A 17,982-nucleotide genomic window follows, 5' to 3' on the forward strand; every position below is an offset into this window, starting at 1 on the left:
GATAAAAATTAATTAAAAATTAATTAGCTACATAAGCAATAAGCATAGGCAATCAGGCTATTACCTACGCTAACTTTATGTCAACAAATAATTTTTTTAATTAATTTTTTTTATTTTAGAAAAATATTTTTTGATATTAATTTTGCATAGGCAATAACCGTAATTGCCTACGCTATAAGTTTGCATAGGCAATAAGGTTAATTGCCGATGCAATTTAACATTGACAAATGTTGTCCCAAAATAAAAAAATTAATTAAAAAAAATATTTATTGATGCTAATTTTACATCAAGACTTAACATTATTTTTTACATAAAAATAAAGCATAGCAATTAGCTTATATTGCCTACATAAAATTAGCATTGGTAGATATTTTTTCAAAATATAAAAATTTATTTAAAAAAAAATATTTACCAACATAAAATTAGCATCGAAAGTTATCTTAATTAGCTATGGAAGGGATATGCATAAGAAATTATATCTCATTTTCTACATTATTTTTGTATATGCAATAATATAATTGCCTACGCATCAGGATTGCATAGTTAATTATATAATTGCCAATGTTAATTTTGCATCAAAAAATATTTTTCTAAAATAAAAAAGTTAATTAAAAAAATATTTTTTGACATAAAATTAGCATAAAAAATTAACATAATTAAGAGTAGGCAATTAGACTAATTGCCAATGCTAATTGTGCATCAGCAATTATTTTTTTAATTAATTTCTTTATTTTGGAAAAATATTCACTGATGCTAACTTTATGTAGGCAATAATGCTAATTGCCTATGCTTCCATATAACGTAGGTAATTATATTAATTACTATTGCTAAATATGCATCGACAAATATTTTTTTAGTTAATTTTTTATTTTTAGACAATATGTGCTGATGCACATATTATGTAAGCAATAGTTTCTAATTGCCTATGCTTCGTTTGACAGTAGGTAATTGGCTTAATTGCCTACGCTAAGTTTGCATCAAAAATTGATTTTATTTTTTATTAAATTTTTTAATTTCATAAAATATTTATTGATAGAATATTAGTGTCAGTAATTATCCTAATTACCTATGTATAAAGGAAGCGTAGATAATTAGAATTATTACCTATGCAAAGTTTGCATCAAAAATATTTATTTTGATTTATTTTTTTTGTTTTGGATAAATATTTACCGACATAAATGTTATGTAGGCAATAATTCTATTTTCCTATGCTTCATCTTTATGTAGGTAATTATGTTAATTTTTTATGCTAATTGTGCATCACTAATTAGTTTTTGCAACATATTTTGGTAATGTAGCTAATTATTCTAGTTTTATCGATGTTGACTATTTTACGTAGCTAATTGTTCTCTTTATCTATGCAAAAGTTTGCATAGGTAATTTTGTATCAGTAAAAGCCCTATTTTTTGTAGTGATTCTTGCCAATAGCATCGACTGTTTTCATGATCTGATTTTTTGACTTCAATACTACCTATCAAATCAAGCAATGGTAAGATCAAAGGCCGAGTTTGGTCTGTAGATCGATAAAGTTATCTCGGGTCAATGGCTTCGTGAATATATTAGCAAGTTGTGTAGAGGATGGAGCATAGCGAGTGATAATAGAGCCTAGGATGATTTTTTTCTGAATGAAATGATAATCGATCTCGATGTGCTTGATCCTAGCATGGAAGATCGAATGGTCATGAGATGCAATGCAAACAAGTTGTTAGAGAAAAGTAGTGAGGTCTGAGGTTGTTGGACTCTAATGTCATGAAGTATAAAAAAAATCTAAATGAGTTCGGCTACAATTGAAGCAAGAGCTCGATATTCAACTTTGGCAGTGGATTGAGACACAGTGGGCTATCTTTTGGCATGCCAGAAAATATAATTGGTGCTAATAAAGGTATAATATCCCATAGTGGAGCAACTTATGACTTTACATCTAGCCCAGTCTACAATGACAAAAGCAAACAAGTCCAATAAGCTGTGGGTCAAAATACAAAGCCCGAGATGTGAAGTGCCTTGAACATATTGAAGTATATGTTTAACCATCTAAAAATGGGCTACAGTTGGGGCATGCATGTGTTGACATACGGTGTTAACTGCAAGTGAGAGATTTGGGCATGTGAGAGTAAGATACTAAAGAGCTCCAATGTGGCTTCGATAGTTCGAGGGATCATTATACAATTGATCACCATGTTTGAGTGGTGGCAGCTTGGTAGTCAGGAGAGTGACAATCGATTTACATTGCTCCATGGAAGCCCAAGCTAAAAACTCTGAAGCATATTTCCCTTAAGAAAGAAAAAGCCCATCGGAGGAGCGACTGACTTTGATTCCTAAGAAATAATGAAACGAGCCGAGGTCTTTCATGAAAAACACCTGACTGAGGGCATAAATAAGGTGGTCTAAAAGTCTTAGGGAATCACTTGTGAGAATGATGTCATCAACATAGAGTAACAAGATGATATTATGACTATCATGAAGATAAACAAATAATGATGGGTCGGCACTAGTATAGAAGAAACCATATCCAATAAGAAAGTCGTCAAACTTATCGAACCATACCCGAGGAGCTTGTTTATATAAAACATGTTGGAGTAAGCAGATATGATCAGGATAGGATAGGTCATGAAAGCCAAGCGATTGCTGCATATAGATAGGGACATCGAGATCGTCGTGTGAGAAGGCATTCTTGATGTCTAGTTGGTGAATCTGCCAATTCCAAATAGTGGCAACTGTTGGAACAATATGAATTATGCCCGGTTTAATTACCAAACTAAAAGTTTCTAGGAAATTGACACCCTCCTTTTAGTGGAAGCCTTTTAGTTGGTCAAGCATCCCATCTACATGGAGCTTTGATTTGAACACCCATTTGCAACCAACTATGTTCATCAAGGGATGATGCAGGAAAAGCTCCCAGATTTGATTGGCTATGGAGCATCTAACTTCTCATGCATAGTAGCTATTCGTCCAAGATGTTTTAAGGCTGAATGGATAGTTTGAGGTTCGAGAGGAATAGACGATAATGCAATATTGACGTACCTCAAATTAGGCTTGAAGATGCCAACCTTGGAGCAAGTGACCATGGGGTGCAATGAGGAAGTGACAACCTCAGACTGTGGTGGACTATGGCCATTGGTGTCACCCTCTCCTGGTGGTGGGGTCGGTTGGTAAGAGGTTGCAATCATTGGTTCAGCCATGACTGATGCATCTTTAGTGAATAGGCATGTGTGTTCTCACACAGAATCAGACACAGCAGATAAGAGACTAGGTCGTTGAGTTATTGCTGGACCAAGTGTGGAGCTAGACTAGGCTTCAGCCTACTGCTTATTGGATGCTGGACTATGGTCTAGGCTTGAAGTAGCTGTTGGAGCATAGCATAGGTTGGGCTGGGCTGTGGCCTAGCATAGTGGCTCCCCCTCAATTGTAGCAGTGACCTGAGAAGAGGAAGCAAATGAAAAATTATGCTCCTCAAAAATAATATGTCGAGATATATGAACATGACTAGTTGATCGATGAAGATAGTGATAGCCCTTATATTTTTCACTATACCCCAAAAATATTCACGATAGGGAGCGCTTATCAAATTTGTTCATCATATAGTTTCAAAGATATAGGCAACAACTATTAGATGTATGCTCTAGAATCCAATCAGACCGATATATTAATTTTTTTTAAGATATAATTTTATACTTGATCTAATTAATTAAGATAATTAATTTTATTCATATAGTGTACATATCCATGAATCATCCAAGAAATTAATAAATGATGGCACATATTTTAAAGAGTTGAAAATTTGAGATATGTATCATTGATGGTTAATTCTCAAATTGATCATGATCAAAAGATCATCATGAAGATGGTGATTGATCTGATAAGACTGATGCACAAATCACTTTCCTTAGAATAGATGAGTTTTGAGTCTATAGTGTGAAAATACTGGAGTGAGAGTGCAGATAATTGGGTACTAAATGTGATCAATACGAAAAGTCATTTAAATATCTACTTACTCGTCAGTGACTTTCTTGATATTATAGTAGTGTGGCTAGTTCTTTAATCTGCGGTATCTCGACTGTTCACAATGAGATTACTGTAGTTTGACTACACCATAACTCAGTCTCTTAATCATATGGAGCTTTGAGATGTATGTTGGCTATAGTAGATTCATTGTAGGAATAGAATGTGCACTTAGATGGGATCTATCGATCTTAGTAGTAAAAGAATAGTCCTATGTAATTTATGAGATTGAGTTCGAAAGATCTTGACTAGGATAGTATGGATGATGGAAAGGAGTTTCCATCAGATTTTATAAATGAACTCAAGTCGAATAAATTTTACATATGATAAACGATGAGATTTGATGAATTTTTTATAATCTCCGTCTTATCAAAACTCATGATTGAATAATTGAATCATATGGTAAGTACACCTAGAAGTTTATTCTTCTGTTCTACTGGATTATCATTACATGCTGCTAGGCATCACTGATGGATTGTGAGATCAACGAGAATTATTTTAATGATCAATAATTCTCGATTAGAGAGTTGAAATTATTTCAATCTATTGAAAAGAGTTTCAATGATATTTTGATAGAGATCAAAATATTTCTTACTACCAGATAGAGTAGAATCTATGGGGTCATATATAAAAGAGGTCTGACTTATTGGACTATCGAATCATGATTTCGAATCATAAATCGCAAATGATCTTAATTATCAATTTGAGTGATGATTGGACTTAAATGTAAAATTAGTTACATTGAGAACTTACTAAGAATTTGTAAGTTATAAAAAGATTAAATTATAATTATTATATATTATTTGATTTGATCAAATATTGAGATTAGGTCCTAATCAAATTAAATCAAATTTAATTTGATTAGATTTGGTTTGAGTTTGACTTAAATTAGGTTTCATTAATCTAATAAGATTAGATTTAATGGATACTAGATCCAAACCTATCAAGGTTAGGTTTGACCTAATCTTTAGCCATATTAGATTGGGATAAGATCTTAGTTAAATTAAATCAGATTTAATTTAATTAGATATGATTTTAATTTGATTTGGATTGGATTTTATTAGTCTAATAGAATTGGACTTGATTTATGTTGAAACCCAAATCTAATTGGATTCCAAATTTTATTTGGTTTCCAACCAACCTTGATCCAGTCACAAGAGGAGCCCTAACACCCACAAGGATTCACGCCTCAATTTTTTGATTGTGGAATGATTTCATGGTTGAGAAGGGAGAGGGCGTGAGTCATGTGGAGGTGTGGAGAATTTTTAGGAGAAGGTGGCACCAACTTAAGATAGGAGTTCTAATCCAACTCCAACTTGTTCAAAACCCTAACTAACTTTCTTTTAAATAGAGAGAGAAGTGTGGTCAGCCCCCTAGTTAATAAGATTAAGAAAAGGAGGATGCCTAAGGTGGTTTTGGCATGAGATATGTGTAGATGGTGTGTGATAAGGCTGTGACCAAGGTGGGCGTCTCCAAGATGATCAACATGAGGCTCCCTTCTTTCTAACAACCAAGAGTTGGTTGTTTGAAGGTAACCCCCTTCTCTCTCTTGTGTCCAAATACTCCCTCTTCCTCTCTTACAAAGATGTTCAAGAGTTGGACATGAATAAAATTAGATTTGATGTGATTGTTATTCTCTTCCTCTTGGTTCATGAGATGGACAAAAAGTTTTTCTCTATCTTTTCTACATCTAGTCCAAGAGTTGGATGAGAAAGGAAGAAGAAAGTGATTAGATGTCTTATCTTCCTCAGTAGATCTTTGATTTTTTCTTGAGAAGAGAAAAGTGAAAAAAAAAATAATGTGATCTGATTTCATCATCCTCCTATAGATCTAATTGATTCTTTTGAGAAGAGAATCAAAAGATTAAGCCGATTCGACAATCTAGGAAGCGATCTCTACAAGGGATCAAATATCCCGATGAGATCGAGTCCTCCTGATCAAATCAGTCTCGGTGAAAATCCGTAGAGGCCAGTCACTGTGCAGCTCTATAGAAATCTCATCAGATTATCACAAACTATTGGATCGTGATGAAGATTTACCTGTGTAAAGGCAAAGGTCTAAATCTAAATCTGATTTTACTTTTCAGCATCTTAATTTCAACATGTGAATGTTTCTGACATGTGTAGATTAGATCTATGTTTTATGTATATTAGATTTAAAATTATTTTAAATCTAAATCAGTTTTAACTTTCACTGCAATCTGATTTCTACATGCATATCTCGGATGTGCGACATCCTTCAACAACAAGATCCAAAAACTCGGAGTAGAGAGTAGTTAGTGTCCTTCTTGAATAAGACCGAAAATGGACTTTGGCTTCCTAGAGTCGTGGATGGGAGCCAGTTTATCAAAAAGTTTATAGCTGTAAATGCTTCCACCTAATAGCAAAGAGGCATAGAAGCTTCAAAAAGTCTAGCAAGCTCGAGTTTGATAATATGTCGATGGTTCCTTTCAGCAACATCATTTTGTTTTGATATATTAGGACAAGAAAGCTGATGCTATATACCATAGTCATAGAGGTATGTAAGAAAATTATTGCTAGTGAATTCTTCCCCTCCATCAGATTGAAAAATTTTAATCTTATGATCAAATTGATTTTCTATCAATTTTTGAAATGAAAGAAAATTTTCAAAAAAAAATCTAATTTTTGTTTCAACGGATATAACCAGTGGTAATGAAAAAAATCATCAATGAATATCTTGTAGTAACAAAATTTTTGCAATGAAGAAATCGGGGCAGGTCCCCAAAGATTACAATATATTTTCTCCAATGGATAAAAACACTGAGAGTCTAATAAATAAAATAGTAATTTTGAACTTTTGCTTATCTGACAACTGGTACATAAAGTGTCAGTTAGCTTATTTACTCATATTAAATTATTGCTCTGCAAATACTACAAAATATGTCTATTGGGGTGGCCCAGTCGGTGATGCCAAGTGAGTTCATCTGCTATCTTATTCCTTTGAGAAAATAATGCAGCAAAGTGCAGATCTTTATTGGTGTATAGTCCCTAATGATTAATTTTTGACATTAGCACTTAGTGTGTCCTTGATAGAAAAACTAGAGACATCAAACTCAAAATAGCATGGATAATCTCTTGTTAATTGAGATATAGGAAATAGAATTTTCTTCATTTTTGGTACAACCAAAATATTGTGAAGTGAAAAATGGCAAGTGTCATTACCAATTTGGCCAGTACCAATATGAGTAATTTGCAGTGGTGAACCATTTCCAACCATCACACTATCAAAGTCATGGTGAGGAACTAAATTCACAAGATTACTTGGCTTATCAGTAATGTGAGCATTGGCGCTAGTGTCAGGGTGCCATTCGTCATCTTGAAGATCCGAAATATGTAGAGCTGCAATATCCTATGGTATGTCACCACTTTGATAACTATCATCAAAGTGATGCCAGCATTTTAATGCATCATATCTTTTTTTCTTGCAAATCTAACAAATGAGAGGCTCTATCCGTGTGTTTGGTTTCGGTGTGGAGCTGGCCAAATCGGACTAGTGGCTAGCATTGCTGTTGCTCGAAAATTGTCTGCCACTTTGGTTCACCTAAGTAAAGCCATGGCCTTTTGAGTTAAAAATGGGTGATCCACCTCTGTCCTATGATTGTTCCTGTTGCCACCATTATTTTGTTGTGAGATAAAGGCTATAGAGGTGTTTGGGGTAGTACTCAGATTTCACTTATTATGCAACTTATAGCTTTGAAGTTATGGAACCACTTCTGTATATGATGGAAGAGGAGGTCTGAACATAGTTATTTTAAATGACTCATATCTATCATTAAGGCCTTCAAGCAACCTGAAAACCTTATTAGCATCTGACACAAGTTTACCAATGGCATGCAGTTGATCACAAATAGATTAAAATTTGCAAAGATAAACAGCTAAAAAATTATTTCCTTTCCTAATGCATGGAGCTGAGCAAGGAGGTCGAACTCTCAGGTGACCGAGCTTTGCTTGAATGATCAGTTAGGGCTTTCCATTCCTCCATCACTATTCGGAGTCCAATGGCATGGTCGAGGACTTCTTCTGAGAGTGTGCCCTTGATCCATGACTTTATGAGGTGGTTGGTATGAACCCATGATGTATAGTCTAGATTGGTGGTCTCGGCTCTATTTTCTAAAGTTAGAATCTATGGTGGCACAGCTATCTCTCTTGTGAGGAAGTCAAGCAAGTCCTGACTTTCAATCAGAGACAATATTTATGTCTCCTAGAGCAAAAAATTATTATCACTGAGTTTTAATGTGACAAAGTTTGCCACATTGATGGTTGAAGGAAACGGAAACTTTGAGATTGAGGAGGTAGAAAATAAGGTTGTATTTTTTTTGTGTGAAAGGTCTTTGTACCCTAGTGTAGCTCTGATATTATAAAGAAATTTTTGAGGAAGAATTTAAGGTAAGATACTGGAGAAAAAAATGTCATATATAATTCATTTATTGATTACAAATTTATAATATATAGTGCAATCATTTTTGAAAGAAATACTTTACAAAAATGGTATACATTTATATTGGAAGTGTTTTGAATTGTTGCAATGTATAAAAGAATCTTTTAGTTCCTTTGTCATTCTATCGAGATGACTATTGGGCATGTTTATTGGAAGGCTAATAGTACTATAAACGAAGTGGCCTCCTTTATTGTCGAGCATATTACTAACTGGACATGGCACCAAAGTGATGCCTACTTTCGAATCTTGAAAGATATTTTATATTTTGACTCTTTGAGCTGCTCTTACACTAGATTAGTGTGACCATTTGTTTGTATCCAAAAAAAAAAAAATCTCTTAGTTGGTTTAATTTTTCATGATTCTTGATTCGTATGATCCTATCAATAAAAAAAAATTTTAAATTATTGTATAATATGTGAGCTTTTTTTAATTAATATATTCTTTCATGATTTTTTTCAATAAAAAAATTTTAAATTATTATATTGTATGAAAAAATTTCTTATTCGACTTGATCTTCATGATCTTTGATCACATAATCTTACTGATAAAAAAAATTTAAATTATTATATAATATATAAAATATTTTATAATTTTTTTTAATAATATTGATTATTTTTATGATCTAATTTTTTAATTTTAATACGGTTTGAATTTTTTTCAAAAAATTTTTGATGGCCACAGCTCTCCGAAGTCATCTCAGAGCAAAAGCCTTGCAGTCATCTAGAGGGATTAAAAAAAAAAAAAAAGACTTCCAAAGCTTTCACATCAATCATTGTACATCGTTCTGTAAACTGACTTGAAGATCAGAATAAAAAAATGATTAAAAAAATAATAATAAAAAACTTTTAAAAAAAATAAATAATGATAAAAAGAGCTGACTTGCTATATTTCGAATAGATCTCTACAAATCCGGCCCGATCGAATTGGATTAAAAGAGTCCCATACCAATGATTTAAGTTATTGGGTGTAATATATTATTTTTTAATTATTTATATATAAAAATTTAAAAAAAAAATTATAACCTTTACATCAAATAGTTAAAAATTTGAACAATCTAAATAATATAAATAAATATATATTATTTTAATCACTTGATGTATAGTTAAATATTTTCAAATCATATAATTTATAGTATATAAATAATTTGAGTTAATCGTATCTAATAACTTAGATGATTGATGTGAAATCTCTATCGTTCAATCTAAATACAACTAAATTTGAGTGGAAATTCATTCCAGAATAACCAAAACCAGCTTGATGGAAGAAAGGCTAAAAGGTCTTCAAGCGGATTGCGTGATAAGTTTCAATATTAGGAACATTTTATGATAAGCTTCAAGAAAAAAAGAGATTAACCCAACTCCTTGGCCCTACTAATATGTTTGTTCACAATTTGACATTTAGAGTTCTAAAAAGGAGCGAGAGAAGAAAGTCAAAGCGTAAAAGAGTGAAGTCCATGCTCTGCATCCAAAAAGGAAAAAACGAAACAAAAACAAAAGGTCCATCTAGATTTTTTTTTTTTTTGAAAAGTCAGTCCATCTAGACTCTTTGACTTGGACGGGGCCAACGACTATATTAACTTAAAATAATTCTTATACAATACTTTTATAAAATTTCTTCTAGCTTAAGAAATTCATATATAATAATGTAGAAACTTTTAATCGTCTGCCGCTGCCCTTCGTCTTGCCTTGTGACTTCGTGTTGGTCCTCCTTGCTACTTTGCCTTAGTTTTTGCTAATAGTCTTATTTTAACTGCTTTATGTTTTGATAACTATTCTAGCAGTATCTTGATTCATGTATCTTCGTTTCTTTAATTTTTCTTGTACAAAGTAGCATCTTATTTTTATAATTTTCTTTTTACCAACTTGGATTCTAAGATAGCTCGCATGATTCGGTATTCTAAGGTCGTCATCAACCTACTACCACTTGACAATGCCAATGTGCTATTTAAAAAAAAAAAATTTAATTATCTTAAAAATCTTAAATTTTTAAAAATTTTTATTTTTATTTTAAATTTTAATTCATTACAATCAAATTATTTAAATTTTATAATTATTTTTTTAATTATTAATTCATTTAACAACCTGATGGAAATGATCATACGCCATCATGTGATAATTAACGGATGATTATTTGGTATGAAATTGGTTGATATAGATGGCTCCCACTTTTTTTCCTCTTTAAAATTTTTATTTTTTATTTTTTTTTATCCATCGTCTACATCATTATCAGCATCTTCATCTATACCACCACCAGCTCCAAATCTTTTGCCATATCTGCCACTGCAACCAAAACTATCTCCACCGCTACCATCTAACTCATCATCATACCCACCGCCACTGTCTCCTCCAGCACCCGCCGACGCCACCATCATTAATATCGCACAAGGTTTGCAAAGAATTTTTGATGAGGGTTCTAACATTAAATGCTCTAGTTTGACCTTTCTGACTGCTAGAGGTCTTCAAACAGCAAATTTCAATTTTGAAAAAAAAAATATTAAAAAAAATATATTGATAATGATGGGATTTTGATTTCACTTAACTATTGTAAGATAATAGGAATTTTGAAAAAGGAAAAGAAGAAAATGTAGAAATAAAGTATGTGTTTTGAGTAAAAAGGAACCAGTTTGATCCTTAAACCCCAAGAAAATGACAGAAAGAAAGTAAGAGAGAAAACAAGAAAAGAAAATTCTTCGATGGGATCGTAGGAACGAAAAACTGCGATACTCCGATCACAGCATATATATTATTACGAGTTTATTACTCTCGATTCACCAACAAATCTCCATAGTTTTCTTTACAACTTCCACTGTTTTTCTTATTAACAACTCAATTGTTGGTCCCCCGGCTGCAGAGCAGGGTGGCGGAACCGCGGCGGAGGGCGGCGCTGGCCTTGATGGCGAGGATGCAGAGGTCTGGGAGGGAAAGAGGATGGCAAGAGGAGGAGACGGGGAGGAGGAAGTAGAGCTGCCCCGGCTGGAGCTCCTCCGCCTCCGCCACCCCCGGCGGGTGTGCTCCGACCTCCATCGCCTCGCTGGCGCACAAGTAGCACCCGGGGCTTCTCGCCGCCACCAGCCCCGCCCTCACCGCCCCTTCGTGCTCCTCCAAACTCCCGTCCAAGTGTATCACCTTCGCCGTCACCGCCGGCGGCGGCTGGCGGTCACGCCGTTTGATGCTCTTGGTCTTGGATGAGGCACAGTTTCCCATGCAATAAAGAGGCTTGCCAGGCTGGGAGCGATGGGATGATAAAAGACGCTCGATTACATGCCAAAGAAACGGAGATACGTCAAGGTGGCGAGTGAAAGATGATGGCTACTTATTACAATGGAGTGGGCGACATTTTAGGGTTGCTATGAAATGACGAAAGTAACCTTTATCTAATCTGAAGTTGAGAATTTTATTTTAATTTTTAAAGAAAATATTTTGTAAAAAAGATGATGCCTTTTTTTTTTGGTAAAAAAAAAAAAGTGCTTTTAATCATCATCTTTTATAACGTAAACACAATCTTCTTAAAGGACAATCACCATGGCGACGGCAATGTTTTGTGACTTTTTTTTATTAATTTATTACGGACATAAAGAGGATGTGAAACATTGCAAAAATAACTTATTATATATTTATTTTTTAAAAAAATTTATTTACATATATGTCTCTCAAATTACTCTACTTTTGCATAGTTCCCAAAAATATTAATAAACTTATTTTATTATCATTTTATATTAATATTCTTGAACAATGAATATAAAAAAATATTTTTTAAATATTAATTTTTTAGAAATACTAACGTAAAATGGCAAACATATAAAATGATATTTAAAATAATAATTTATTACACCATTAGTCAAAAATAATACCGAGATGGTCCATGCAAAAATAGAATGCTTCAAAAAATTATATGCATATATTGATTTTCTAAAAATAAACGTACAATAATATATATATATATATATATATATATATATATATATATATATATATATATATATATATATATATTGTTGGTGCAGAATTCTACCGATGTCGGACGAAGCTGGAGTCGAGAGGATCACGACCGCTGGCGGAACCTGCAAGGAAAGTCTAAACCGGAGTTGGGAGTGCTCCGGCAAGATCCTCCAACGCTCAAGTCAGTACTCTGCTTCAACAGAAATGGAGCACTCGAAAGAGATTTTAGCAGAGTTTAGAGATAGTGCTTAGAGCTTAGAAGAGAACGTATTTGAGGGATCTCTTTGATAGATGGGAGAGCGTAACCGATTGACAGCAACATCTGTAACTGCCTGGTAGTAGGCCGTTCGGGGCCACGTAGAGTTTGTTACAGAGAGTAGTGGTGTCCGTTGTCGCGACTTGCCAGAGAGTGGTGGGGCCATGTGAAGTTTGTTACAGAGAGTGGAGTGATGTCCGTTGTCGCGACTTGCCGAAAAATTTGGGTCGGATGGCTGAAGCTCGATTGGGACGTCTGGTAGAGCGGAATAGCTCTCTGTCTCAGCAATCTAAGAGAAGCTTGGATGTTTTCGAGGTTGCTGACAGGTTAACTATTGTTGGGTGCCTTAGGCGTTGATACTGCAGACGGAAGTCATCTGCTGTAGAAGTCCGGACGGAAACTTTCTATTGGAGAAATCCGACTGGAGTCCGATTGCTAGAGAAGTCCGTCTGAAATTTGTCTGATGTAGAAACTTGTCTAAAGACTGTCTGCTAGAGAGGTCCGGAGGAAATTTGTCCGTTGGAGGGGTCTGGTTGACACTATTGAAGTCCGGTTGGCGCTGTTGAAGGTTGATGGCTGGAGAGGTACGGAAGACATTGGAGACAGTCGGTCACTATAGAAATCAGGCTGCTGGAGCCTGTCCGTTGTAGAAGTTCGTCTGGAATCCATCCGCTGTAGAAGTTCGGACGGAGTCCGATTCTTGCAGAAGTCCAAAAGGAGGCCGCTTACTGTAGAAGCTCGGATAGAGACCGGTTGCCGTGGAAGCCCGGATGGAGACTGCTTATTGTAGAAGCTCAGCTGAAGTCCGCTTGCAATAGAAGTTCGGATGGAATTCGCTTACTGTAGAAGCTCGGATGAAATTCAGAAGACGGTCGATCACTGTAGAAAATCGACTGATAGTGAAGCCCAGAGAATATTTGGAGCAGTCCGATAGATGACTGAATGAGCTCATTATTGGAGAAGTCTGGAGGTTATGGTAGGAGTTCGTCTGTTGGAGGAATCTGGAGGACACTGTGGAAGGTCGACTGTTGGAGGAGTCTGGATGGTACTGTGGAAGCTCGGACGGCCGGGGGAGTTCAGAAAGACGCCGCACAAGGTCGGAAGCCGGAAGAATCCTGGGAGGGTTGGCCTCTTACGAACTTTGGCTGGGGTTATTTTATACCCAATACTAGTCCCCCTACTTCCGAGTTCGGGTTTCAAATGAAGAAAGTATAGAGAAATTTTCACAGCCGAAGTTGCCCTCCTTGATTTTCGTACTCGATTGTTTCTAGATATTTTGGCGTTTGGCGTGCCGGTGCTGGAGTCTTTTCCAATCGAGATGATTTGAAAAGATTTTTTTAGAATTTTCGTTGGAGCGCCGCTCCAGGTATGGTGCAATAATGATTCTGTCAGTCGTCAGCCGTCTACCACGATGAGTGGGACATGCGACAGTTGTAGATCGGCCAAAGGAGATCTGTAATCATTATTGCGTCGGACCCTGAGGTCCATTTAAACTCATCCCCCTCCTTCAGGGGTTTCACCTTGCTTGAGATTTTTCTTCGATCCCCTCTTCTTCCCCGAGAGCTTCATTCTCCTCCAGCATCCCTCTCGTTCTTAGACGCCCTTCGCTGCCCTCCTGCACCTCTCGGACCAGCCTAGGTTAGTTCTGGAACCCTTCTTTTTCTTGTTGTTCTTCTGTTTTTCCTCCTCTGCATTCCGTCCGTTCGGTTTTTCCACGAGCGCCTTGTTTCTTATTTTTTTCAATTTTTTCGAGATTTTTATTTGATTCAAAATGTCCTCCAACACTTTCTCCTCTAGCAGTTCTAGAAGTTCGTCAGCTCCAGCCCCCCAAAATCTTAGTACTGTAGATGAACCCGTACTTAGGATCGGACCTCGTCCGATCTTTGTACCAGACACCATTCCCAGCTCTTTGACCTCGAACGAACTCTCACTGATTAGGATTCAGTATGGGGTTCCTCCAGAGTATGAGCTTGAGCTTCCCAGGCCAACTGACCGGGCTAGCACCCCTCCCCTGGCCGCTTTTGCTTATACCAGGAAGCCTTCCGCGCTGGGCTTCGACTTCCACTCCCACCTTTTGTTGTTGCTCTTTTTTATTTTTTAAATATTTCTCTAGTTTTTGTAGCATCGAACTCCTTTAGGTTTCTGATAGGATTTCTTTTCCTCTGTCATTTAGCTGAAGTCCGGCCAACTCTTCCCTTATTTAGAAACTTTTATACCTTTAAGCATCACCCCTCGGTAAAGGACTGATGGTACTTCTCCCTCCAGTTCAGTAGAAAGGGGTTGCTGAAAGGTGCCCCCTCTTCTATCCACAACTAGAAGGAGAGGTACTTCTACGTCCGATGCCCGACTCTGATGCTGGGGTTGCCCCCCTGGGGCTCCCTGATGGACTCCGTCCGTCGGGCTTCTAGCTTGGGAAAGGACGACCTTGAAGCCTCCAACAAACTTAAGACTTATCCAGCTCCTCTCCTCCCCGAACTTCTGAAGGAGCCATTTTTATTCAATGTCGGCCTGAGCCCTCTCAACCCTGTCAGTATTTTCTCTTTCTCAAGTCATTCGCTGCTTCCTCTTTCTCTTATTCTGTTTCTAATCTGTGCCGATCTTTTTTCATTGCAGATATGGACGCAGACACAGCTCAGATACTAGCCAAGGGTCTCAAGGCCCACAAGAGGAAAGACGCCGCAACTTCTGGGTCGGCGAAGAAGGCGAGGGTAGAGGAGACAAGCTCGGCCATGCTTGCCCAGGCAGCCATTGTCGTTGATGCCCCCTTCGACGTCGAGCTTGCAATCCCCCGAGCTTCTTCAAGAAGCCCTCCAACCGAGGTTCCCACTCCAGAGTCACATCCCGAGGAGGCGCTAGGGGCCGAAAGGAAGAGAAGGAAGAAAACGGTGGCCCGCAAGATCAGCAGCAGCAGGGCTGCCATTGAAGGGTCCAACTGTTGGGAATAGTATCCCAAAACCAATCGTCAGTCTATTGACGGTTGTGCTCATTTTTGTATATGTACATGACTTATGAATTAATAAAAATTATTTTGACTTTTTTCATCATAAAATATTTCATCTTCTAATGAACTCCTATGTTGTGGTGAAGTCCTTAGGACTATTTAGACTCGACAAATGAGGATTTATCGTTTAGTCCTTAAATCTGTTTGCGATCAAATGATACGTTGTTACCAAGGACGACAACGTTTATCAAGCATAAGTCGTTGTGTGCCATATAGGTTGGTTGTCCTCTTAACCAATGAGAGTGGAGACACTGGTATGGCATACAGGTGAGATGTAAGGATACATCTGCACTGAACGTGACCGACTCCGGAGCTATTTCTGCTGTCAAGATTTACTCCGATGGAATATGGGTATAAATATCCCTCTGACCTGAGACCACCACAATGACTTGCAAGCAACTCACTGCACTTAGGCACTGGAATACCTGAATTTCTAATTCAGTGACGGAAGGCTGCTGGGTGGAGTCAAGTACTTGACTTGTCGGTGCATGTGTCAAGATGGGATTGACCACTCCAGTTTAGGAGCTGTGTACAGTCGTATTTTAATTTAGCAAAATCTTGGCCAGGGTAGTCTTTGTGAGGAGTCACAGGACTGTTTGAGTTGAGCACGATTCGGATGATCTAATCACGGTTGACAGTTTAACTCTGAGTCATCCTAAACACAAAGGTCAAAAGGATAAATTATACAGTAACCATATTTACGTAGGTTCTAAGTATTGCGATTGCGACCATTCGACCTATCCGATCGTCGGGTACCATTGCAAGATGGTCACTTCGATTAGTACAGGAATTGGTTCCTGTGCTACCGGCTTAGGTTCGAACCTGCGGGGTCACACACATTAGAGGTTCCTATCTGATCTGATAGCTGGTGAAGAGTCTTTCATGTCTGAGATTCTGTGATCGAGAATCAGGATTCTCTGATCACGAATTCTACACATTTTGGGTACCGGGGTCAAGAGTCCCACTGGTTTAGGACTCTTCGATCAGGGTTACATATCGATGAATTCTGATGCCCGATTATCCATCGGATTTGGACTCAATATTTATGAGAGATTTAATTAGTGATTTGATCATTAATTAACTCAATTTGATTGAGTAATTAATTTTGGATCAAGTCTAATTGAATTGGATTCAGTTGGATTTGACCCGATTAGGTTAAGAGTTAACCTAATCGTCGAGATGGTTTGGTCCCTGATTTGATCAGGGATTGGGCTTAATCAATTCCTGATTTGATTAGGATTTTATTGAGCCTAATTAAACCTAATTTAGTTGGGTTTAAATTAGTCTAATTGGGCCTAACTTATTTGGTTCAATTAGGTTGGTTTAAATAATGAAACCACCTTGACCCATTCTCCCTGCGCCACCTCACTTCCACTTCGTCCATTTGAATTCATGAGAAGGAAGTTCTCATAAATTTTTTCTCATGTAAAGCCCTCCTCACGTCCTACTTTAATGCACCAAATGAGTAGATAAGGATGATTAGTTGGCCATTCAAATTCGAAATAAAAGTTTGAATTTGAATGAGCAACCAATCTTAGCGCCTTGACCTTATCATCTTTTAACATCCCATTTATTACACGAGAAAATGTTTCTCATGAAATCACTCACACACAAATTAAGCCATGCCCTCCTCTTCTCATGCCCTTAGTGGATAGGGATAAATTGATTTTCATTTGAATTCAAAATTTGATTTGAATTCAAATGTGCAATTACTCATCTTTATCCTCTCACGTGGATAAGACGTTTGACATTATTTTAAAAGGAGGAGAAGAATGGGGCGTGAGCAAAAAAAAATTTGGAGAGAAAATTTGGGCGTGAGCAATCCTTGTGTGCAAGGTGAAGGTCAATATCCTTTCGAGAGAAAAAGAAAGAAAAGAAAAAAAAGTATGCGCAGGGTTTCAGTGAGTTCTTCAGGGTTTCAGCCTGGACTTCGAAAAGTGAGAAGGTGAGCTACGAGTGTCATGAGCCCACCAAATTTTAGGAAGATCTTCAACATCCTCTCAAGCATGTCTACTAATGATCTAGAGCATCTAAAAAATTGGCAGACATCGATCGAAGGAGTTCGATCAGCATCGATCGTCGAAAGGGCTCTACAACGAGCTAGCACTCGTGAGGAGTCGATCAGACCGAAAACTTCGTGTGGATGATCCGCAGAGGCTAGACACACTGTGTGGCTATATCACAATGATCTGATTCTCCCGATGATGTCCAGATTACAGCGATCTACTACCCGCACAAAGGTATTGTGTTCTAACACATTACAGTAAAGTATTTACTGTTTAAATTTGAATTTCAAATTTAAACGCATACATGCTATATATCATATTTAT

General features: G+C 36.7%; 1 protein-coding gene across 1 annotated transcript; it reads right to left on the reverse strand.

The window, feature by feature from the left end:
* Nucleotides 1–11,282: 11,282 nt before the first annotated feature.
* LOC105035327 (uncharacterized) lies at nucleotides 11,283–11,660 on the reverse strand. The gene has a single exon (XM_010910865.1). The coding sequence runs from the start codon at nucleotides 11,658–11,660 to the stop codon at nucleotides 11,283–11,285; it is 378 nt and encodes a 125-aa protein (XP_010909167.1).
* Between the last annotated feature and the right edge of the window lie 6,322 nt (nucleotides 11,661–17,982).

Source organism: Elaeis guineensis, chromosome 2 (genome assembly GCF_000442705.2).
Source record: "Elaeis guineensis isolate ETL-2024a chromosome 2, EG11, whole genome shotgun sequence".
Classification (NCBI taxonomy): domain Eukaryota; kingdom Viridiplantae; phylum Streptophyta; class Magnoliopsida; order Arecales; family Arecaceae; genus Elaeis; species Elaeis guineensis.